The following is a 25,853-nucleotide window of genomic DNA, read 5'->3' on the forward strand; positions in this document are numbered from 1 at the left end:
ACATTACAAATTGGTTCATATTAAGAAGCATCCATTTCCTTTATAGGAGAGAGGATGGATTCAGCAAACTGGCACATTTGCGATGTTTGTTGTGAATCTGCCATTAGTACATAACCTGATGTATGTCTTGCCATTCTGGCTGCACACCTTTCTTAACTTTATTTGGAGGCCATGTTGTGCAGGAATGTTAAAATCTGATTGACATCTGCAGGTAACCATCTGTGATCTGACGAGAGACTAAGTCGGTTAGGATTATATTCATTGGAGTTTAGAAGAATGAGAGGGAATCTCATAGAAACTTATAACATTCAAACAGGATTAGACAGGGTAGATTAAGAATGTTCCTGATGGTGGGGGAGTCTAGAACTAAGGGGTCATAGTTTGAGGACAAGGGGTAAACGTTTTAAGACTGAGGTGAGGAGACATTTCTTCATCCAGAGAGTGCTGAATCTGTGGAATTCACTACCACAGAAAGTAGTTGAGGCCAAAACATTGAGTGATTTCAAGAAGAAATTAGATACAACTCTTGGGGCTAAATGAATCAAAGCATTTGGGGGAAGGTGGGATCAGGATATTGAATTTGATGATCAGCCATGCTCATAATGAATGGCGGAGCAGGCTTGAAGGGCCAAATGGCCTCCTCCTGCTTCTATTTTCAGTATTTCTATGTAACCATTTACCTATTGCTGACAAAGACTCTTCTGTTGGCAGATAGTTAAACAGGAGGTGCTCTATAAGTACATGTTCTGTATGTAAGTCTAACTAAGGCTGTTTGGCTCAAAGAAAGCAGCTAGAGTCTCATTGAACTGTTTTCTTTATTAGGCGATGGGAAGGTGGTGACCCTGGCGTATCCAATCAGAAGACTCCTACTACTATCCTGTTAACACCGGACGGAAAGTACCACAGCTTTGGTTATGCAGCCAGAGACTTTTATCATGATCTGGATCCAAATGATTCGAAACAATGGCTCTACTTTGAGAAGTTCAAAATGAATCTCCACACAACCGGTGTAAGTTCCTTATCTTCATTTTATTAGTTTAGCATACTTAAGGTAATAATTTGAACAATAGAAATTGTCAGAGTAAGAGAGGGCAATCCCTTCTGCAGGATGGAGTGTTGCTGTGATTATGAAGGCTTCCAGGTGTCCAGGCATGGATATTAAAGTGACTAGGCCACTTCAAAGGTTTCATAGAGTACAGACAATAATAATGGCAGCATACCAGGAGGCTGGAGCATTTGGGTTCAAATCTAGTGATAACATGCTAATCATATTTTCAGCATATCGGGACTGGCGGGCTGGGCCAATAGACTCGCAACGGGTTTGATGCGTTTTAGCCCTGACACCCGATTCAACGGGCCAGAGGTGATCCCGCCTCCAGCTACATTGATCATGACAAATTCTTGTTACATCCTCGAACTACAGACTCCAGTGGGACAGTGCTCAGGATAATCACTAACCTTGCTGCCAATTCTCATGAAGCCAAATAATGTCTGCCTAATTACAAGGGTCACATGTATTGTTCAGCCAACATTTTTACGTATGAAGTGCTTTTATTCATGTGGAACCCACGCGGTTCACTGTGATGAGAATGAGTGAGACTTAATGGAACTGAGGAAACAGATGGGTCGTAATTGGCAGCTGTGAGTGGATGGGGTGGGGAAGGGTCATTTTCAATTCTTGAATGAACATGGGACCTTGATCATGTCAATTAGTCATTCAATACCTGAGACTTGGAGAGGGATAAATGCAAATTGTATTCACAATAATGCAGATTATATTATAGTGAATGAACATCCGTACCACAAATGTGTATTCAAAAGCTCTTCATGTTTCTAATCCTATCATTGCTTTTGGCTACTGTCCTGACATCTGCAGTAGAGGCAGTCTGTTGACTACTACACCCTGTTGTTTGAGATGCCTTTGACAGGTGACCTCTGGTGGCCCAAGGCTTGGAGTGCCCCGGCCTGCTAAGAATCCTCAGCCTGAGCTGCTGGATTTGATGGAGTCACAAGCAGAGAGGATTTGAAGTGGCAGGACACCCTTGAAGTGCCCTGGGTGGATGATCCCAGGGTGTTTTGCTGGCACTACTCCTCCCTTTGGGTACCTGCATTGCCCAGTCTTGACTTCTTAAAGAGCAGGCACACCTTAAGGGAGGTTGAGGTGTCCCATACCCCTCTCGTCTAATCACTATTGGAACGCACCCATGGCTGGTGTGATGGTGTGTACGTCTGAGTGCAAATCCAGCAGAAACTGTTGGAACGGGGTCTATAAGGCTGCTGTCACCCTTCGACGGGAGACAGTGATGTGTTCGCAACAACATCAGACAGAATGTGGATCGACTCCTACGTTATTCCGTCTCGTCTGGTGATGGCCTCCGACAATTCTGTCTGATGTTCCTCTGCCTGTCTCCAACATTTCCTCTGGGGCTGATTCCAGAGGCTTGTCATCAGACTCAAACTCAGCAGTGGCCTGGTCTCCAGCAGCCCTGAGTGACAGTGAATTTGGCTGTTACTGCCTCCACCTGCTGTGGACAAATGCTGGTAAGGTGATCACCTGATAGTGAACCCGAGACTACCTCAGAACCATGAGCCACCAAGTTGCAGGTATCTGCGCTGGTGGAGGGTGCAAGTGAACATAGTGACAGATCTTCAGCTGATGGTTGCTCTGCCTCCTCATCTGATGTCCAACAGGTTTATTTGGTAGCAATTTGGACTTTAACCTGGTGTTGTTAGATTTCTTACTGTGTTTACCCCAGTCCAACGCCGACATCTCCACATCCTCATCTGATGCTCAGAGGTTGGGGTTGAAGCACCTGCTGGAGCTCTTCCTCCATCTCTTCTTGCTGATAGCTGGAATAGAGAGAATAAATGATTATTGATTGACTAGGCAGGCTCCAAAATTATAGGTCACTCAGTCATTGTGCACATTTGGCCAATGTATTCTGGATGGACCTTCACTGGCTTGTTGGTAAAGCTGATCATAGAATCTCTACAGTGCAGAAGGAGGCCATTCAGCCCATCGAGTCTGTACCGACCACAATCCCACCCAGGCCCTATTCCTGGGAGCCCACACATTTACCCTGCTAAACCCCCTGGCACTAGGGTCAATTTAACATGGCCAATCAACCTAACCCACATCTTATGGACTGTGGGAGCAAACCAGAGTACCGGAGGAAACCCATGCAGGGGAGAACGTGCAGACTCCGCACAGACAGTGATCAAGGCCGGAATCGAACCTGGGTCCCTGGCACTGTGAGGCAGCAGTGCTAACCATTGTGCCACCATGCCACCCTAGATGTCTGCCCCAACAGTCTGATAGAGTATATTACCCAAGTCCTCCCCCTATCCTATCCCTGTAACCCCACATACATATATTTTTCTGCGTGGAAATGATCCCTCTCCTCTCCAGCAAGCTCTGCTGCCTGCTCTTTGTGGGAGGAATGTTGTCCTCGACTCCACTCTTCTCTCTCTCCCTTCTGTTGTGGGAGATCTTGTCCTCCATTTAGACAGATGGATTGATTGAGAGTACTCTGGGTGAAAAAGCAGTTCAGAATGAGTGGAGGTTTCATTTACAGGCAGAGTGGAGAAGACCAGTCATTCTTTTTCTGCACTGGAGGACAATCCTTTCTTCGCGTGCCACGGATGCTGACTTCCCTGACGACCATCTCCCAGGCTGCCGTGATCAGGAGGGAGGACCTCCTGCTCCCACCCTGTGGAAAGAGGTCCTCCCACCTTTCCAGGATAGCCTGGAGGCAAATCCCCAGGGAGGCCTCTCTGAACCATGGAGCCCAGGCTTTTGTTCTTTCGTGGCACCAGGATCTTCGACCCCATGGAGTAACGGGGGGGGTCAGTGACTTCCAGCCCGTCCCACCACAAGATTCAATGAGCTCTTCATTGATGCATTGTTAATGAGTTTAAAAACAGAAAATTGAGCCGATTAATCCGACCTGCTACCCAGGAGGACTCATTCCGACTTTCCCACCCAGCACTGCACCCAGTCTACAGAATGGAAAATTCCGGCCATTAAAGAAACAAGAATGGGTACAAGTAGAATTTGATGACATGAAGGCAATCTTTCTGGAGGGTAAATGTCTATATGGTACCAATTGAAATGATCAATTATTGAAAATGGCCCCTCTGTTCATGACATTGTTCCTTCATTTGTGTGCACCAACTGGACAGAATTTAATCCAGCCCATCGTAGTGGCAAACATGGCAGCTGGATGCACTCAATCGAGAGAGATCATGCTTCTGTCAGCGGCTGGAAAATTCCCCATGATTAAATCAGAGGCAGGAAGGAGATGATGTGAAAAACTTTTTTATTCGTTCATGGGATATGGCCGTGGCTGGCTGGGCCCAGCATTTCTTGTCCGCCCCTAACTGCCCTCCATTTCAGAGTATTTGAGAGTCAACCACATTGTTGTGGATCTGGAGTCACATGTAGGCCAGACCAGGTAAGGATGGAAGATTTCCTTCCCTAAGAGATATTAGTGAACCAGATCTGTTTTTATGACAATCAACAATGCCTTCTAGTGTGATTGAGATGTTTCTGCACTTCACAGTCCTGGAGGTTGATCATATAAGATACCGGGCCAGTCTTTCGAATTGTCTTCCCAGGTACCCAAGCTAGCCCATCCCCTCCCAAGAAATAGTGAACCTTTTAAATACTCAGTGGCCTGCTGATCTGCCTGAGACCCCTTCATGCCAGATTTCTTCGGGCATGCGATGGCCTAGTGGTATTATTACTAGAATATCAATCCAGAAGCTCATCAAATATTCTGGGGATCCGGGTTCGAATCCCACAACAGCAGATGGTGGAATTTTAATTCAATAAAAAATATCTGGAATTAAGAATCTACTGATGATCATGAAACCATTCTCGATTGTTGGAAAAACCCATCTGGTTCACTAATGTCCCTTAGGGAAGGAAATCTGCTGTCCTTACCTAGTCTGGCCTACATGTGACTCCAGAGCCACAGCAATGTGGTTGACTCTCAACTGTCCTCGTGCAACTAGGGATAGGCAATGAATGCTGGCCAACCAGAGATGCCCATGTCCCATGAATGAATTTAAAAAATGCAAGAGCCTTCGTTTTCAGGAACCTGAAAATAGGTTTCCTTTCCTTGTGGCGATGTTAATAAGACTTTCACTTGCTTCAGGTCAGAGCTCACTTGACTAAATTCCCCACTAAAAATCTTCAAGAATGTACAATCCTGCAGTTACTTTTCTGCTGCTGCCAGATCAGCCCTATAAAAATATACATCATGAAAACTATAACATCCGCAGTCCACAAGGAAAGCAGGCAGAATCAGGAATTTTTCCTAATCTCTATCAGCCATATTCCCCATATTCCATTTCCAAAAGTAAATATTGCCATTTCGAATTGACTTTGTGACTCTATGCAGGTTGGCAATTGGAATCTCAACAGTGCTACAAAAAGCTCTTTAAATCTAACCAATGTCCTGCAGCTTGTGTTATGGGGCTCTTACACATGTACTAAGTCTACGGTACGTTATGCATCAGATACATCTACACAGTCTGCCATCTTCAATGAAATAGCTTTTAAGTTAAAAAGCAAAGCGTATATGTTGACGATGATTAATTGGACTCTTTATTCAAGCCTTATCGCAAGGTTATTCTGAAGCAAGCTGGACTCAACAGAAAAGTTGAGTTCTTGACTAATTTTAAGAATGACCTTTTACCATCACAGAAAGCCTCCCAGTTTCCAAGCTGCAGTCTGTCTATAATGGGAGGTGACCTTTCATCTTTTCCCACAGTTATAATTAGGGTGGAGATGACCTTTCAGATCAAAGATGGTGCTCCAATGATTTGGCTGATCTAGGTTATTTTCCCAAATCACTGCAAACTGAAATTGAAAGCTATCCATTCAAGTATTAGGAATTGATTTTTTTGCTTTGCATCATCAGAAACTGGCTACATCAGCCTTTTGAAATCACGGCTTTCCTGCATTAGCCTGGTGCAAAATAGGGGTAAATGCATCACAGTCGCAAATGAGTTAATTCACTAATTTATTCACATTAGAAAACTGATCAAACCAAGAATGATATTTACATGACCAAGACAAGGTGGGTGGCATGGTGACACAGTGGTTAGCACTGTTGCCTCACAGCACCAGGGACCCGGGTTCGATTCCCGGCATGGGTCACTGTCTGTGTGGAGTTTACACATTCTCCCCATATCTGCATGGGTTTCCTCCAGGTGCTCCAGTTTCCTCCCATAGTCTGAAAGACGTGCTGGTTAGATGCATTGATCCGAACAGGCGCCGGAGTGTGGTGACGAGGGGAATTTCACAGTAACTTCATTACAGTGTTAAAGTAAGCCTTACTAGTAACGAATAAATAAATAAACATATGATCCTTTGTTTTATTTGATACCCTTCAGGAATTTTCAGGAAACAGCTTTATAGTTTTGCTTATTTCATTGTGATTGCATAAACCAGATTCCATAGCAACAGTGCAGACATCTCATATTTCTTTAATTATGGTAATAATGACATCCACTTCCTACCCCGTTCCTGTGATGTTCAGTCACCAGCCTGTGTGAAGTATCATCCAAAAAGGGTGGAAAGGACATTGGGAAGGAACATAAGTTGCATTGGGCATTCTGTTCCAAGGATAAGCCTAATGAGTGTATGGTGAGGGGGCAGGATGTTTACTGACCATTGCAGGGAACACGGGAAATTAGTGTTAGCAGCTCATTAGCATGACTCTGACGCTTGATTGATGCAGTCTGCTCTATTCATTGCCTGCACACTTTGGTGTAATTTTCCCTATATTTTTTCACAGTGTCAGGCTCAGACTGAAAGCCGGCGTGTTGCTGCACAGTCCAGTTTTCACTCCAGATCTCGAGCCTCCCTGAGTAGAAATAAATCAGTGGGTGTGGTTTACTCTGGAGGGGCGGAGCCTGATGGAGCCGGCCGTGATCAGGGTACCATCTTTAAAGGATGCCCTGAACAGCACAGAAACTGAACAGCCCCCAGCCCCCCCCAAACCCCACTTAAAAGTTAGGACTCCACCCCCCCCCCACCACAGCTGAAGCGACTATATAGACAATGCATACCGTTCATAGAGTACATAGGGGTGAAGGAAAGGAGAGGGCGCAGAATATAGTGTCACAGTCATACCTAGGCTGTAGAGAAAGATCAACTTAATATAAGGTAAGTCCATCCAAAAAACTGATGGCAGCAGGGAAGAAGCTGTTCTTGATTTGGTTGGTATGTGATCTCAGACTTTTGCATTTTTTTTCCTGACGTAAGCAGGTGGAAGGGAGAATGTCTGGGGCCGTATGATCCTTGATTATGCTGGCTGCTTTTCCGAGGTAGCAAGTGTAGATGGAGTTAATGGATGGGAGGCAGGCTTGCCTGATTTTCTGGGCTACATTCGCAACCCTTTGTAGTTTCCTGCAGTCTTGATCAGAGCATCAGCCTCACCAAGCTGTGATACATCTAGAAAGGATGCTTTCTATGGTACATCTGTAAAAATCGGTGAGAGTTGTAGTGGTCATGCTGAATTTCCTTAGCCTTCTGAGAACGTAGAGGCATTGGTGGGCTTTCTTATCTATAGTGTCGGCATGGGGGAACCAGGACAGGTTGTTGGTGATTTAGACACCTAGAAACCTGAAACTGTTGACCATTTCTGCTTCATCCCCATTGATGTAGACAGGGGCATGTCCTCTACTATGCTCCCTGAAGTCGATGACTATCTCCTTTATTTTACTGACATTGAGGAAGAGATTATTGGCGTCACACCATTTCACCAGATTCTCTATAGACATAATATAGACATTCTAGATACGCTAATATAGATATGCCTGGCCTGCAGTGAGTGAATGTCTGTGTGGGTGCATTTAACCTGTGGGTGGCACAGTGGCACAGTGGTTAGCACTGCTGCCTCATAGTGCCAAGGACCCAGGTTCGAGTTGTGGCTTGGGTCACTGTCTGTGCGGAGTCTGCACATTCTCCCCGTGTCTGCTGGGTTTCCTCCGGGTGCTCCGGTTTCCTCCCACAGCCCAAAAGACGTGCTGGTTAGGTGCATTGGCCATGCTGAATTCTCCCTCAGTGTTCCGAAACAAGTGCCGGAGTGTGGCGACTAGGGGATTTTCATGGTAACTTCATTGCAGTGTTAATGGAAGCCTACTGGGGACACTAATAAATACATTTTAAACTTTAAATATGGCACCAGGATTTTCAACCCCATGAGGTAACGATGGGGCAGATGAATCACTGCCTAACTGCCGCAAGATTCGATGTGCTCCTTGCTGATGCATAATTAATGAACTTAAAAGCAGAAAATTGCACGTGAAAATGTATCACTCGCCCAGTGGCGATCTGACTGACTTTCCACCCCGCCACTGCCTTTCGTCTCCAGAACGGAAAATTCTGCCCTTGGTTAATGAAAAGAAAATAGAGAGTAGGATTAAACAGTCAATTTTCTGGTTGGCAAGCTGTGACTAGCTGGGTAATGCAAAGATCAGTGTTTCGGTCTCACTCACCTATTTGCAATCTGGATCAATGATTTAGATGAGAGGACTGAACATGTTTAATCCAAGTGTATTGTCTTGGGCCACAACAATACAAATCTAGATGGGAAAGAAAGCTGTGAGGTGGACACAAAGAAGCTTCAAAGTAATGGTAGTAAGAGCAAAGGCTCTCATTGGACCATCCTTCTTACTCATGGTCCCTCAATCCAGCACTAAGTGCCTTTGAACAAGGGACTCCTCACCTGGGAAACCTACAGCAGCTAAACACGGGTTTGCTTGTCATGTTTCCTGCATGGTGAGCCTCTGGCCTATTGCTGGGTTGATACCAGCGGCCATTGACTGCAGTGAGGCTGGAAGGCCATCCATAGGCTTTCCTGCTATGGACTTAATTGCGACGGAGGTGGGAAGGTAGGAACATCACACCCTCCACTCTCCCATCTGATTAAATGGCCCCCAGCAACAAATTTGCCATAGGAAAGGCATTAAATTCTGCCACAGAAGGAGACCATTTAGCCCATTGAGTCCATGTTGGCTGTCTGTAAGGCAATCCAATCAGATCCATTTCCCTGCTCTTTCCCTGCAGCCCTCTGTTTATTTCCCTTAATTGCTCATTTAATTTCCTTTCGACATCATTCACAGGGCCTGATTTTACCATTTTGAGTCTAAGTGCCGTATTTTTGGCGTCAAATAGATCGGAGCCTGGAATCCTCTTTCCAGCGCGCCCATACGCGTTTTGCCGGCTCTGGTCCAATTAGCGCAGTGGGCGGGGCTTCGTGCTGCTGGAACGATCGGAGCTCTGAACTGCGCATGCGCAGTTCGAAAAAAATCTGAAAAGGCGCGCCCGTGTCAGATCGCAGATCTGAGGAGTAGAAATGATGCCTTGACTTAAAATCATACCTGCGAGTAAATTTCTCACTCAGAATGACAATTATTTGTTAGTTTAAAAATATAACCTGTTCCTGTGCAAGCCACTCAGAAGCAATAAACACAGCTGCATGTATTTAACTACATTTGCAATTTGCATCATTCTTGCTGATCAGAAGTAATTTTTAATATTTCCATAATGCCACAAATCTGTGTTGTTAAACACAGATAATGAGTGGGTGCCGAAAGATTTCCATGGACTAGTCTGTCAGTCAGTGCTCCCACTGATCCATCCTGTACCAATATCTCTGTCCAGCTGCCTGGAAATCGTCGAGTCTCATCTGGAACAACTGAATTTGGTCAATAAATTATCTTTTTTGCCTTTGATGCTGAAATAAAAATCTCACCATTCACCAGACTCTGAAATGTCTTGCTGCACTTTACACTGGAGGCTGTCAGCTCTCTTCCAACTTGTCCTATGTTGGCCACTTCAGTCATTACTGCAGTTGAAGAAAAGTCTATGGTGACTGTATATTTCATCTAAAAGAATGCTGGCTTTTCACGCTGTGATATATGTGCATTCAGTCTTTTGAGTTATGCCCCCTATTCCAGAGATTAGATAAACATCCCTTCTGAAGTTTTTGTGGAGAAGCAAGGTCACATGACCCAGGAAACCTACCTTTTGGCCAGTCTAATAATACAGACCCCCCTGGGAGGTAGGCCCCCCTCGGCAGACCCCCCCCAACCAGAGATCCAGCTGAGCCCGCCCCCCCTCCTCTGGCGGACGCCAGCGGAACGGTGTGAAGCCTGGTCACTTTAGCCGTGGCTCCAAGTCTATGGCCAGGAAGGTGCAGCAGGCTCTCGAAGGATTGAAGATGGTTGAGAAGGATGGTGGAGGGAGACCAGCGATCGAGGCAGGTTGGGGGTGTGGTCTGCCGAGGGGGGCCTGCCTCCCAGGGGGATCTGATCCCCGGCGGGGGGGGGTCAGCAGGGGGTGGGGTGCTCTGCCGGGGGTGTCTGCCTCCCGTTGGGGGGGATCTGCCTCCAGGGGAGGGGGGCTGGTCTGCCAGGGTGGTTAGCAGGGGGGGTCTGCCAGGTGAGGGGGGTGGAGGGATTGCCACTGCTGGGGGGCGTGGGCTGGATATCGGGGCGCTCTGAGAAGGATGGTGGCCGCAGACTGACTTCACAAGGGCAGAGAGAGCTTCTGAGGTTCCCCTGCAGAATAGAAATCCGCTTCGGACTTTTATTTAGCAGGTCGCTAAAAGCACGGATCCGGATCAGGCCGCGCGGTGGTAAAGTGGGATTTGGTGGTAGAGTTGGGCGCGTGGTTCATTAAATCGATTTAAATGCAAGGTAATGCATTTAAATTGTTGGGCCGCCCGATTCGGGCGCGGATCCGGTCTGCGCCTGAATCGGGTGTCGGTAAAGTCGCGATTTGCTCAGATTCGGGTGCAGATCGCGTTAAAGGCCCGACCCCCGAATTTACTGCGATTTCGCACCCGAAAATGGGCGCAAATTGTTGGTAAAATCGGGCCCATTGTCTTTCCTTCCACCACCCTTGAAGAAAACAAGTTCCAGTTCATTACCACCCACTGTATAAAAAAATCTCTTCTTTACATGCTCCCGGCATATCTTGTCCAAGACTTCCAAATCTGTGTTCTCTAATCCTGTCCAATCAGTTAGCGGGAACAGATTTTGTCTACCTTATCTAAACCTGTCAAAATCTTGTACACCTCTCTCAAATCTTTCGGAATCTCCAGGGCTCCAAGGAGAACAGCCCCAACATTTCCAACCTAACGGTGTAGCTAAATACACTCCGTCCATGGAGGTCCTATTCTGGTTAATTTCCTTTGCACCCACTCAAGGACCCTCATATCCTTCCTAAAGTGTTGTGAAGGGAACTGGCCACAATATCCCAATTTCCTGGATGCAAAGGGAAACAAGATGTGGATAGGGCAGAGAAATAAAGTTAAGGTCAGAGATCAGCGATGAACTAATGGAATAATAGAGCAGATTTGAAAGGCCAAAAGGCCTAATTCTACTCTTATTTCTTATATTCATACGTTCTCACCTATTGCTGGTTTTTTTCCAGTTGACCTTGTTTTAAAGAATATTTCAGGACTGATTTTGCACTTTTCTCTTAACACTAGCTCAAAGGAATTAAAATGGAGCTGGGTCTATATCATGTATGACCCAGCAGGTTATTTTCCATGTGATAAAGACCATTGGACCTTTTCAATTGTATATACAGTTATTATTGAATGTGGCCCTTGGAATACTGGTTGATTCATTTTATGCAAGGCCGCAGGGTCCAAATTTCTCTTGAGAACTGTGGTGAGATGTTACTCAGAAAGAAATGCACTCAAAAAGATTTCAGTCTGGCTATTTGATCATACAGACAATAAATCACTTTGAGAAGGAATTGCTTTTAAGTGGAGTACACTGTTTGTGCCTGGATAGAGTTATAACTCTGAAAGCTCGGGTAATTGTCATTTTATGGAACTATCATTGTGTGATGCATTTATTTTTTTCACTGTCATCTAGAATCTCTCAATTGAAACAGAACTGGAGGCTGCCAATGGAAAAAAGGTCAAGGCTATCGAAATCTTTGCCTGCGCCCTAATGTTCTTCAAAGATCATGCATTACAGGTGTGTTAAAAACAGCAAAGAATTTATATACAATCTTTAAAATGCTATATACATCAGTCTTGATGGAAAATTGGACATGTTTTATTTGGAAACTTTATGCTCTAAGTATTCTACTTTGCAAAGCATCATAACTGGACTGTTCTGTGCAATAATATTCTTTGGTACTGCAATTGATCACATTAGTTATAATACTTGATGCACAAACCAAAGTAATCAGTGGCATTTTTACTAGATGCATCTTTACATACAAGCAACACTAGTAACTTGGAACATGGTTATTGTTGTCTATTTTTGTGTCCATTTCCTTCGGTGAGCAACTGATAATTACAGACTAAAAGAATCGTGCAGCACTTAAAACTGCTTTGGACTTTTAAGAAATTCGATAGTTCTTGTCAAAGAAAAACTTCTGCTGTAATCTTTGGTTCTAAAAAGATTGTGGGACTCCCCTTGGTGAAGCAATTTTTGTCAGTTGGGATGTAGTTCAGAGCAGCCACATTGACCTTCACAAAAAAGCTATTATTTTACTCTTTTATCCTCATAATTCTATGTCCCAGTAATCATCCTCCGCACGGTCACTTGCCAAAGGAAATGGATCCAGAAATAGACAGCAATAACTGGGTTTCAAATTTCTAAAGTTTCTTGCATGTTAATAAACAGATGCATCCAGGAAGAGGTCACTGGATGCTCATTAATCATAGTTTCAACATTCTGTGGCCCTTCACAAATGGAAGATTTATTTTTCAATCTGATTTGGCCTGCGCACACATGGTCATGTCGTAACATAAAGCGGGAGGAGGTTGTGTAAAATTTCAAACGATAAAACAGGAAAATTGTCACTGCCATATTTCTATTTTTAGGAACTGAGTGACCAGGCTGGTTCGCAATTTGGGAACCCAGATGTTAGATGGGTCATTACTGTGCCAGCCATATGGAAGCAACCTGCAAAGCAATTTATGAGGCAGGCAGCCTACAAGGTAGGTTCTAAGCGCTGTCAGAGGTTGACTCCTTCTATTATTGCTGCAGTGAATTGAACTATAGGTGGAATCAATTTTTATCAACAATAGCACATGTAAGAAGTTAGAGCACTTGAACAACCCACAGCTTCTGTTTAAGGTGAACTTGTCACGTGAGGTGACATGCAATCCAAAAAGAAAATGATTGCGATTCTACAGCATTTTAAATTTACAGTTAAAGGTTACATCTTCATCACAAATCCATTACAGAAATAATTGCTACTATAGTAATTATGTGATCTCTGAAATATTGCATGTGTTTCATTTGAAGCTGCAGTGCATTTGTGTGTTGACACATAAAGGGTGGGTTCCCCATATATTTCCAAAATTAAACAGAAGGCACTGATTTTTTTATTTACATATTTGTTCAAATTGCAGAACAAGATGTATAAATGCAAAACAGTAAACACTGAAGAGAAGGCTAAAGAGGAATGAATAAGCCATTAAAGTAAACTGATACTCTTAACATTTTCTCCCTGTTTTATTTTGTATCTGTTGTTGTCAGTCGCAGATAACTTGTTTGCTTGAATGAATGCTGAAGTGCTGTTCATCTATACGTGGGCATGTTCCTCCCTGCATTTGCTGCTGATACATTCATTCCTGGGCTTATCAGCAGTAAATATAGAACCCAGCCTGTAACTGAGTGAGTAGCAAACAGTGGAAGGTAAATTTTTAAGGTAAGTTTCAGTAGGCCAGAGAAGACGAGTAGGGGGACTGGGTGAGAGCTGGACCCGGGGAAGGCCACAGCTGGAGCACTGTGTGCAGTTCTGGTCACCTCACTATAGGAAGGATGTGATTGCACTGGAGAGAGTGCAGAGGAGATTCACCAGGATGATGCTTGGAATGGAGTGTTTGAGCTATAAAGAAAGATGGGATAGGCTTAGTAAAGTAAAATGTAAAGTTTATTTATTAGTCACAAGTAGGCTTACATTAACATTGCAATGCAGTTACTGTGAAAATCCCCTAGTCGCCACACTCCGGTTCCTGTTTGGCTACACTGAGGGAGAATTTAGCATGGCCAATCCACGTAATCTGCACATCTTTCGACTGTGGGAGGAAACCAGAGCACCCGGAGGAAACCCACACAGACACGGAGAACGTGCAACCTCCACACAGACAGTCACCCAAGCTGGGAATCAAACCTGGGTCCCTGGCACTGTGAGGCAGCCGTGCTCACCACTGTGCCACCGTAGGCTTGGATAAGTGCTTGAAATATCTTAACATTCAAGGACAGGGGACAAGTGCTGGAAAATTTGATTTGATTTATTATTGTCACGTATTAGTATACAGTGAAAAGTATTGTTTCTTGCGCGCTATACAGACAAAGCATACCATTCATAGTGAAGGAAACAAGGGAGTGAAGAATGTAGTCTTACAGTCATAGCTAGGGTATAGAGAAAGATCAACTTAATGCGAGGTAGGTCCATTCAAAAGTCTGATGGCAGCAGGAAAGAAGCTGTTCTTGAGTCGGTTGGTACATGACCTCAGACTTTGTATCTTTTTCCCAATTATGCTGAAAATGGGATTAGCACGACTTTAGTCAAAACTATTGTTGGTGCAGACTCAATCGGCCGAAGGGCCTTTTCTGTGCTGTACAAATCTATGACAGTGTTCCAAAGGCAAATTGAAGAAATCAAATTTGATATTAAATTGTTATAGTTTACCAAGCAAAAATCAATCCTAACAATTCTCAATGGTTAAAGCAGACTAATCCTTAAATATATATATAATGTGAATGAACTGGCAAGCAAAGCAATTTCTTTAACCATGACAACGAAGCATATTATATGTACACTAAATTTCAGTAAAGTGGAAAATATTCAGAACTCATTCTGCAGGGTTCATTTTTCTCAAACCATTAACATGGCAGATCTAAAAATGATCAGATAAAGTTATTAAAATGTCAACCCGGGCTCAGGCCGGGTTATACAGAACATACAGAAACAGAGCAATAACCAACATAGGTATGTAAGAAAGTATAAGACCTAAAAAACACATTATAGTGTATTGGACTGGATGGTCCCATGTTTCTGGGGCACATATCACAGATCACTTCTTTGATCTTCATCAACATTTTCATCAGATACTTAGTGAAATCTCACTCCAAGGATTTGCAGATACATTGGCACCTTCTTGCGTAGTTTGCTTCATGTTACACATATTCAGAATTCAGCATAATTAAAGTTTCCTCTGTTTTTTAGCTGCTCTGAATTAAAATGCTGCTGTGTAGTTTAAAAAAAAACCATGTTCCTGAACTGAGGTCTAAAGCAACAATTAAGTCAATTGATTTGAACAAAATGCCTGCTTCAGGCCGATACTTGATTTCTGCCCCGCTGAAAAACGCAGCACATTCATTGGAATGGAATCTGATATTAAGTGCCACATCTGCAGGTTCCTAGAAGAAGGGTTACAGTAAACACTTGAGAGATTGAATGCCGTTTAAATCAATTTATTCCAAATTGAGTTTGATCCCCAATATAAATTGGTATCAACAAAATGTTACCTCAACTTCAAGTTTGACAAATTGGAGACAGCAACGTCAATTTTGGCTTCAAACTCACATCCACATTAGATCCAAGAGCATAACAGTGGATTTAAAAAATGGGCTGGGAGACACTTAAATACAAACCTTGAAATCAGGGCACTTGTTCATTTCAGAGTGACGAAGTATTCAACCTGTGTTATTTCATCACAACGCATTAGAGCAGTAAATTGGCAAAATATAAGCAGAAGGAAGAAAGAAGGACTTGAGTGTGATTATTGATCATTCAGAGTATCTAATCAACATGAAATGTAATAAAGAGCCTTTTAAACCTTTATTATCATAGAGTCACAGAATGCAGAAGAGGTCATCAGTCCGTTGCGTTTGTACTGGCTCTCTGACAGAGTTAACTTAAAAGTTTAAAGTTTATTTATTGATGTCACAAGTAGGCTTACATTAACACCGTAATGAATTTACTGTGAAAATCCCTAGTTGCCACACTCCGGCACCCTGAGGATGAATTTAGCATGGCCAATTCACCGAACCAGCATGCCTTTCGAACTGTGGAAGGAAACTGGAGCACCCAGAGTAAACCCATGCAGATTCGGGGAAAACGTGCAGATTCCGCACAGACAGTAACCCAAGCCAGGAATTGAGCCCAGGTCCTTGACGCTGTGAGACAGCAGTGCTAACCACTCTGCCACAGTGCTGTCACTTAACCAGGCCCTCTCCCCCACCCTATCCCTGTAAACCCACACATTTCCCATGGCTAATCCATCTAGCCTATACTTCTTGGGACACTAAGGGACAATTTAGCATGGCCAATCCACCTAACCTACACATCTTTGGACTGTGGGAGGAAACTGGAGCACTCGAAGGAAACCCAAGCAAACATGGGGGGAATGTGCAAACTCCACACAGGCAGTGACCCATGGCTAGAGTTGAACCAGGGTCCGTGGTGCTGTGAGGTAGCAGTGTCAACCACAGTATCACCATGCTGCCTCAACCACTGTGCCAATGATTACAACATTTATTAATTTATTTCAAGTGTTTTGATAAATCAAAACTTATACTACCAACATACTTTGAAATGATTGGATTTTAGTCATTGTGAGTATGTCTGTTTAAAATGTTGACGTTGTGTTAATTCTGTCTCTTGTTTTGTAAAAAATGTTTTATTGGAATATTCAGAAATCTTGCATTTTTACAAGTCATTTCACTTCTTAATTCATTGAAGAAAATATCCCAAATCCACAGGAAATTCTCTCAGAAAGGTGTGTAATTGGACAATGGCTTTTTTTCTTCAGTTAGTAATAAGTGATATTCTCTGTCGTTCCCCCCCCCCCCAACCTTATTTCATAAAACCTTTTGAGAATGTTCAGACCAGATCTTTAAATCTTGAGATCAGCTGGGATTGGCTTTTTACTGCAGTTTGTTGCTGAACTGCAGCGAGTGTTTTGAACTTTCATTTACTGTTCAAGTGGTAAAGCTTATTTATTAGAGAGAAATTATCTGAAGGGTAACATCACTGCGGAACGCTGGAGTTCAAGAACCACTTCTGCAATTCAGTGCAGAAAGAGTTTTGTCGCCTGCAGTGAAGCAACAGCGCTTGCCACTGACCTTGAAGAAAGCTCTCCACAACGATTTGACAGTGTCTGAAGTGGATATCCCCTTTCACAACATTGGTTTGAATCTGGTGCAAAGTCAATGGGTTTTCCAGGCATCCAGCAGCTGTAACATCATCAAGCTGAGTAAGCAACCAAGCATGTTTAAGTATATTCTGATTGGCAGCAAACTAGCAAGTAAAATGCATTGATTATTCTTCATTTTTATTATATTTCAGAGAGCGATATAAGCAATTGGAACATACACATTCAAAGTGGAAATTTCATAAACTTTAAAAAATATATTTTATTAATGCACTCGATTTATTTTTATAGATAAATAAATATTTATTTTCATAGCGGAGAAATTTGACAGTCCACAAATATAAAGTTAGTTTTCAGGGCTACAGAGGTTGTTCAGCAGTAATTATGAATTTAGTACACCTTTAAAAAATCCTGTTATACCTCATTCAGCAACTACTGCGAGGCTAATAGTATAGAGTGAAACCTCTTGTTAATTCACTGATTTCCAACTGCTTGCAGCATGTAGAGGCTTCAACAACACACCCCCTTAGAGGGGCGTAGAATCAGTGATAGCAACTTCTACATTATCACATTTAGATGCACAAGCATTGCTAGCTGTTTCAGAGGAATAATGGTGGCGAGTGCTGATAGGACGCAAAACTTGGGTTACTCTACATATAGTTGGCTAGAGAGATAAAAGATTGAGGGAGATTTATAGATGTGTACTATTACAGGCTTAATCCTTTCACACTGGAAACCTTCTGTGCTTTGAGTTCAGTTGACATTCGAACCAGGATTGCTTTATCAATCTGTTAACTGGCCTCTTATTTGACCATTTTGATAATAACTAAATTAGTTTACAAATGCACAAGAAAATGACGCAACTTGTCCTGAAGCATACCACGAAGACAGTTGTGTACATGTCATTACGATTCGTATCTCTCCTGAAAGAAAAGGATTTGCCCAGCACAGTGCCTTTTTATTCTTCATTTATAAAAGATCTGTATAATATCTCTCAAGGAATTACTTTATGGATATGGTTTATGTACAGTTAATTTTTACAAGTATAATATTTTTAGTCACTTTAGGAAATCGTTTAGTTGAACTTTGCTAGTTTCAAATTTCCCAACTAAATGAGGGAAAAGTTACTTGGATGATCTTTCCCAACTTCATAAAGAGTTGGGTGAACCTGCAGCATGGTGGCACAGTGGTTAGCACTGCTGCCTCACAGTGCCAGGGACCCGGGATCAATTCTGGCCTTGGGTGACTGTCTGTGTGGGGTTTGCAGGTTCTCCCTGTGTCCGCATGGGTTTCGTCCGGGTGCTCTAGCTTCCTCACACAGTCCAAAGATGTGCAGGTCAGATGGATTGCTAAATTGCCCCTTAGTGTCTCAAGGTGTGTAGATTAGATCATAGAATCATAGAACCCTATAGTGCAGAAAGAGGCCATTCGGCCCATCGGGTCTGCAATTGACCACAATCCTGCCCAGGCCCTACCCCCATATCCCTACATGTTTTACCGCTAATCCCTCTAACCTACACCTCTCAGGACACTAAGAGGTAATTTTTTATTTAGCATGGCCAATCAACCTCACCCGCACATCTTTGGACTGTGAGAGGAAACCGGAGCACCCGGAGGAAACCCACACAGACACGAGGAGAATGTGCAAACTCCACACAGACAGTGACCCGAGCCGGGAATCGAATCCAGGTCCCTGGAGCTGTGAAGCAGCAGTGCTAACCACTGTGCTACCGTGCCGCCCAGATGAATTAGCCATGGTAAATGTGTGGGGTTATGAGGATAGAACGGGGAAGAGGGCCTGGGTAAGACACTTTGTCAGAGAGTTGGTGCAGACTCGATGGACTGAATGGCCTCCTTCTACATGGCAGGGATTCTATGATCTGGCTAGGAGGAGATTGAGGTATTTCTACAAGCAGAAACGATTGCATGATGTGTAGACCATAGTAGTTACCACCATGTTGGTATCATTGGAAATGTCACAGTGTGAAAGGCAGATGATCAAGAGTGAGTAATGCAAGGTATAAGATTAGAGTTTTCCCAGATTTTTTATTCATTTATTAGTCACAAGTAGGCTTACATTCACACTGCAATGAAGTTACTGTGAAAATCCCCTAGTTGCCACACTCCAGCGCTTGTTCGGGTACACTGAAGGAGACTTTAGCATAGCCAATCCACCTAACCTGCACATCTTTGGACTTTTGCTACCAAATAAACCTGTTGGACTTTAACCTGGTGTTGTTAGACTTCTTACCATCTTTGGACTGACAGGTTTACTTGGTAGCACGAGCTTTTGGAGCACGCTCACCTGATGAAGGAGCAGCGCTCTGAAAGCTCGTGCTACCAGATAAACCTGTTGGACTTTAACCTGGTGTTGTGAGACTTCCTACTGTGCCTACCCCAGTCCAATACTGGCATCTCCACATCATTTTTGGACTGTGGGAGGAAACTGGAGCACCAGAAGGAAACCCGTGTAGACATGGGGAGAATGTGCAAGCTCCACACAGACAGTGACCTGAAGTCGGGAATCGAACCTGGGTCCCTGGCGCTGTGAAAAAGCAGTGCTAACCACTGTGCCACCCTAACATTTACTTTTGAAAGAAGACAGCACAAAACTTTGCTGATCTTTTTCTCTGGAGATAGATTATGCACAGTCTAAGGAACAAATGTATTTTCTTATTTCTTGATTTTGTATATACTTAAATCAACAATTGCTTGAACCGCAAATCATGGTTCCTGGTATTCATTGTGGGATGCTGATTTGAAGAAATCGATAGTGAAGATTATACTTACCTATCTTCGAAGACACAAACTGTCAGTTTCCATTTGTAATGTCTTTTAGGGAAGGAAATCTGCCGTCCTTACCTGGTCTGGCGTACGTGTACTTCCAGATCCACAGCAATGTGGCTGACTCTTAAGTGCCCTCTGAAATGGCCTAGCAATCCACCCTGTTGTATCAAACAGCTATCAACTCTACAGAAGAGAATGAAACTGTATGAATAACTCAACATTGACCTAGGCACCGGAAACTATAACAGCAAGCACAGCCCTTTCGACCCTGCAAGGTCCTCCTTGCTAACAACGGGGGGTTTGTGCCACAATTGGTCTCTCAGACTAGCCAAGCAACAGCCAAATCATCATAGAAACCCTATAGTGCTGAAGGAGGCCATTCGGCCCATCGAGTCCGCACTGACCACAATTCCATCCAGCCCTATCCCCATAACCCCATGCATTTACTCTAGCTAGACCCCCCGACACTATGGGGCAATTTAGCATAGGCAATCCACCTAACCTGCACATCTTTGGAGAGTGGGAGAAAACTGGAGCACCCGGAGGAAACCCACGCAGATACGGGGAGAATGTGCAAACTCCACACAGCCAGTGACCCAAGCCGGGAATTGAACCCAGGTCCCTGGCGCTGTGAGGCAGCAGTGCCACCCATAGTTCTATTCACTGAAGCATATCTTACAGATAATGACCCCAACATCACCATCATCTATGTCCTATCTCACTGACAGGACAGACCCACTGGAGGTGGCAGCACAGTGGTATATACAGTCAGGAGGAAGTAGCTCCTGGGAGTTCTCAACATCAGTTCTGGATCCCGTGAAGTCTCATGAAGCATCAGGTCAAACATGGGGAAGGAAACCTCCTGCTGATTATCACCTATTGCCCACTCCTCAGCTGATGAATCCGTACTCCTCCATGCTGAATACCACTTAGAGGAGGCACAGAGGGTGGCTTGGGCACAGAATGTACTCTGGTTGGAGGACTGCAGTGTCCTTCACCAAGAGTGGCTTGGTAACACCACCACTGACTGAGCAGGCCTAAAGGAAATCGTTGTTAGACTGGGTCTGCGGCAGAAGGTAAGGGAACGGACAAGAGGGGAAAAGCCTACCTTACCTTATTCTCACCAATTTGCCTGTCACAGATGCATCTGTCCATGACATTATTGATGGGAGTGACCAGTGCACAGTCACTGTGGCGATGAATCTCTATCTTCACATTGAGGATGCCATACATTGTTTTGTGTGGCACTACCACCAAGCTAGATGAGATAGATTTCAAACCAATCTATTAACTCAAAATTGGGCATCCATGAGCCACAGTGGGCCATCAGCCTCAGCAGAATTGTATACAATCACAACTTGTGACCCCCATTACCCAGCATATCCCCCGCTCTGTCATTATCAAGCTGGGGGATTAACTCTGGTTCAATGAAGGGTGCAGGAGGGCGTGCCAGGAGCAACACCAGGCATACCTTAAAATAGGGTATGAACCTGGTGAAGCTACAACACAGGTCTACTTGCATGTCAAATAGTGAATGTAGCATGCAATATAGCTAAACGATCTGTAGAATATAGCTAAACGATCAATAGAATCCCTACAGTGCAGAAAGAGGCCATTCGGCCCATTGAGTCTGCACCGACCACAATCCCACCCAGGTCCTATTCCCATAACCCCACATATTTACCCTACTAATCCCCTGATACTAGGGTCAATTTATCATGGCCAATCAACCTAACCCGCACATCTTTGGACTGTGGGAGGAAACCGGAGCAGCCGGAGGAAACCCACAAAGACATGGGGAGAATGTGCAAATTCCACACAGACGGTGACCCAAGCCGGGAATCGAACCCTGGTCCCTAGTGCTGTGAGGCAGCAGTGCTAACCACTGTGCCACCATGCCGCCTTGCATTTCTGCCACATCCAGTCATGAATGGACAACTAAAAAACCAGCAAGAGGCGGAAGCTCCACAAGTATCCCCATCTTCAATGATTGAGAAGCCCAGTATATCAGTGCAAAACACAAGACTGAAGTATTGACAAGAATGCCGAGTGGATGATCCTGATTGGCCTCCTCCTAAGGTCCCCAGTATCACAGATGCGAGTCTTTAGCCAATTCAAATCACTCCACATGATATCAAGAAATGGCTGAGGGCACTGGATAGTGCAAAAGCTACGGGCCCTGACAACATATTAGCATTCCAACAATAGTCTTGTGATGTCTTATGTTCCAGAACTAGCTGTGTATTTAGCCAAGCTGTTCCAGTACAGCTACAACACTGGCATTCACCCGGCAGTGTGGAAACCTGCCCAGGTCCTGTACACTAAAAGTAGGACAAATCCATCCCGGCCAATTACTACCCCAACAGTCTACTCTTGATCATCAGCAATGTGATCGAAGGGGTCATGAACAGTGCAATCAAGTGGCTCTTACTTAGAAATAACCAGCTCTCAAACTCAGTTTGGGTTCCTTCAGGGCCACTCATATCTTGACCTCATTGCAGCATTAGCCCAAACATGGACAAAAGAGTTGAACTCGAGGTGAGTTCAATTGGCTCAGTGGCTCCATTGACATCAAGGCAGCATATGACCGAGTATGGCATCAAGGAGCCCTAGCAAAATGGGAATCGGGGGGGAAAACCCTCTGCTGATTGGAGTCATACCTGGCACAGAGGAAGATGGTTGTGGTGGTTGGAGGTCAATCAGCTCAGTCTCAGGACATCACTGCAGGAGACCCTCAGGGTAGTGTCCTAGGCCCAACCATCTTCAGCTGCTTCACCAATGACCTTCCCTCCATCATAAGATCAGGTTTGGAGATATTTACTGATGACTGCACAATGTTCAGCACCATTTGCAACTTCTCAGATACTGAAGCAGTCCGTGTCCAGGTGCAGCAAGACCTGGATAATATCCAGACTTTGGCTGAGAAAACGCAGGTAACGTTCATGCCAAACACGTGCCAGGCAATGACCATCTCTAACAAGAGAGAATCTAACCATCAACTCTTGACATTCAATAGCATCACCATCACTGAAACCCCCACTATCGACATCCTGGGGTATACATTGACCAGAAACTGAACTGGGCTAGCTATATAAATACTGTGGCTACAAGAGCAGATCAACCATTAGGAATCCTATAGTGAGTAACTCACCTTCTAACTCCCCAAAGCCTGTCCGCCATTTACAAAACACAAGTCAGGAGTGTGATGGAATACTCTCTGCCTTCAAAGATGAGTGAGGCTCCAACAGCACTCAAGAAACTCGACATCATCCAGGACAAAGCAACCTGCTTGATTGTCATCCTATCACCACCTTCAACATCTACCCCCTTACCACCAAAGCACAGCAGCACCAAGGATCTTTCAACAGCACCTTCCAAACCCATGATCCCTACCTAGAAGGGCAAGGGCAGCAAATGCATGGGAACACCATCACCTGTAAGTTCATGTCCAAGCCACACACCATCCTGACTTGGAACTCTATCTCCATTCCTTCACTGTCACTGGGTCAAAATCCTGGAACTCCCTCCTTAACAGCACTGTGGGTGTACCTACACCACACGGACTGCAGCGGTTCAAGAAGGCAGCACACCACCATCTTTTCAGGGCAATTAGCTAAGGGCAATAAAAATGCGACACCCATGTCCCGTGAAAGCATAAAAAAAACCACAAGCACAATCAATTGGGCTGACGAATGGCAGATGGAGTTTAATTTAGACAAATGCGAGGTGATGCAGTTTGGAAGATTGAACCAGGGCAGGACTTACTCAGTTAATGGTAGGGCATTGGGGAGAGTTACAGAACAAAGGGATCTAGGGGTACATGTTCATAGCTCCTTGAAAGTGGAGTCACAGGTGGACAGAGTGGTGAAGAAGGCATTCGGCATGCTTGGTTTCATCGGTCAGAATATTGAATACATGAGTTGGGACATCTTGTTGAAGTTGTACAAGACATTGGTAAGGCCACACTTGGAATACTGTGTGCAATTCTGGTCACCCAATTATAGAAAGGATATTATTAAACTAGAAAGAGTGCAGAAAAGATTTACTAGGATGCTACCAGGACTTGATGGATTGAGTTATAAGGAGAGGCTGAATAGACTGGGATTTTTTTCTCTGGAGCATAGGAGGCTGAGGGGTGACCTTATAGAGGTCTATAAAATAATGAGGGGCATAGACAAGGTAGATAGTCAATATCTTTTCCCAAAGGTAGTTGAGTCTAAAACTAGAGGGCATAGGTTTAAGGTGAGAGGGGAGAGATACAAAAGTGTCCAGAGGGGCAATTTCTTCACACAGAAGGTGGTGAGTGTCTGGAACAAGCTGCCAGAGGTAGTAGTAGAGGCGGGTACAATTTTATCTTTTAAAAAGCATTTAGATAATTACATGGGTACGATGGGTATAGAGGAATATGGGATTAGTTTAGGGGTTTTTAAAAAAAAAAGAGCAGCATGGACAAGTTGGGCTGAAGGGCCTGTTTCCATGCTGTAGACCTCTATGACTCTATGACAAGATCAGAGACCTGACTTTAAGGTTCATGTAAAAATGCAACTGCAGGTCAAGAAATTTTCAAGAATGCAGGTACTGTTGCTGTAGTTATTTCACCAGAAATTAGGAATAGAGGGAAATATATTCAAGTCTGTCAAAGATGCCAAGCTGGGTGAAGGAGGAGTTTGGTCTTCGCGACATGGGTGGCAATCTAGCAGAGTGAACCAACCGCAGTTCTTAAACTTTCCCGTTTAGCATTCTATTGAATTCAATGAAATGGAAATCAGTTCTATAACAGGTTGGCAATTTGTTCTGTCAGATTAACACCCTTGTGGTGGAGGTAAGTGTCTTTCCAACTGTGAAATAAAATGCAAAGTGGAAACTTGTAAAAGGAGGCTGATTGAGCAAGTGGATGAACTGACGCAGATGCAGTTTGTACCACCTCAAACTTAGTTAAATTAATGTGAGAGTGGCGTGGAGAGAACAGTTTAAACAGGAAACCATGACAGGGATGGGACAGATGAACAAAATAACTTGGGTGTTCTAATACATTTGCCATTAGAAGTTTGTTAACAGATCGTAGAAGTAACAAGTAGGAGCTTGATTTCATCACAAAGAAATTGAAATATAGAGGAACTACTACTGCAGTTACGCAGACTGCAACTGACCAGACCTCATTTAGTATCTTCGGTTTGGCTTTGCAAATGTGCAATTGGAAGCATATCATGCACCATAAATGCACAGCAATGACTTACCACATTGATAATTCAAATGCAGGTACTATTTATAATAGAAGACTTAACAATATTCCTTTGGCATTAGAGATTTGATTAAGGTACTTCAAATTATGAAGGGAATTGACAATAGGCAGGGAGCAATTCTCTCCAATAGTGGGAGCACAAAGGGACAAAATGCCAAAATTCAAGACTAAACAGTTAAAATCGAAGGAAAAGCCAGGAAAAATCTCATGCGTGTAAAATATTGACCGGAATTCTCCAACCTTGTCCATGGCTGGGATTCTCGGGTCCCACTGCAGTGAATGGAGATTTGGTTGAGTGCCAAACTTTCCGTTCTCACCGGCAGCGGTGGCGGGGTGTGAATGGGCAGAGAATTCCGGCCATTGTGTGAATGTAGAGGCACTGTTACTGAAGACCAGAGATCCAAAATTAATTAGGGTATAGGAGATTGATACTTAGGAAGTAAAGGTATGAAGAGAAATGAAAGGGTGATTTATAATTCACTGCTCTGGGGCAGGGAGCGGCACTCACAGGTTGTCCATCTCAGTAAATCATATATGTCGGGTTGTGTAATGACCATTAGAGAATTGAAAATGTAGAATTACCATGGCTAATAAAATAGCAGAACTGGATTGATGGGCCCTATAGCCTCCTCTTGTTCCCAAGTGTTCATCGTATTGAGGATTAATTT

The 25,853-nt window shown here is 44.0% G+C and overlaps 1 protein-coding gene across 2 annotated transcripts in view; it reads left to right on the plus strand.

Annotated features, from left to right (window-relative positions):
* Positions 1 to 25,853, plus strand: part of hspa12a (heat shock protein 12A) — a 145,180-nt gene that overhangs the window by 85,906 nt on the left and 33,421 nt on the right. For both annotated transcript variants that reach the window (XM_078224354.1, XM_078224355.1), the window contains exons 4-6: positions 823 to 1,009; positions 11,908 to 12,012; positions 12,870 to 12,986. In XM_078224354.1, the coding sequence (XP_078080480.1) occupies positions 823 to 1,009; positions 11,908 to 12,012; positions 12,870 to 12,986 (409 nt within the window). The remainder of the gene's footprint in view (positions 1 to 822; positions 1,010 to 11,907; positions 12,013 to 12,869; positions 12,987 to 25,853) is intronic.

The sequence above is a fragment of the Mustelus asterias genome, chromosome 11 (genome assembly GCF_964213995.1).
Source record: "Mustelus asterias chromosome 11, sMusAst1.hap1.1, whole genome shotgun sequence".
Lineage (NCBI taxonomy): Eukaryota > Metazoa > Chordata > Chondrichthyes > Carcharhiniformes > Triakidae > Mustelus > Mustelus asterias.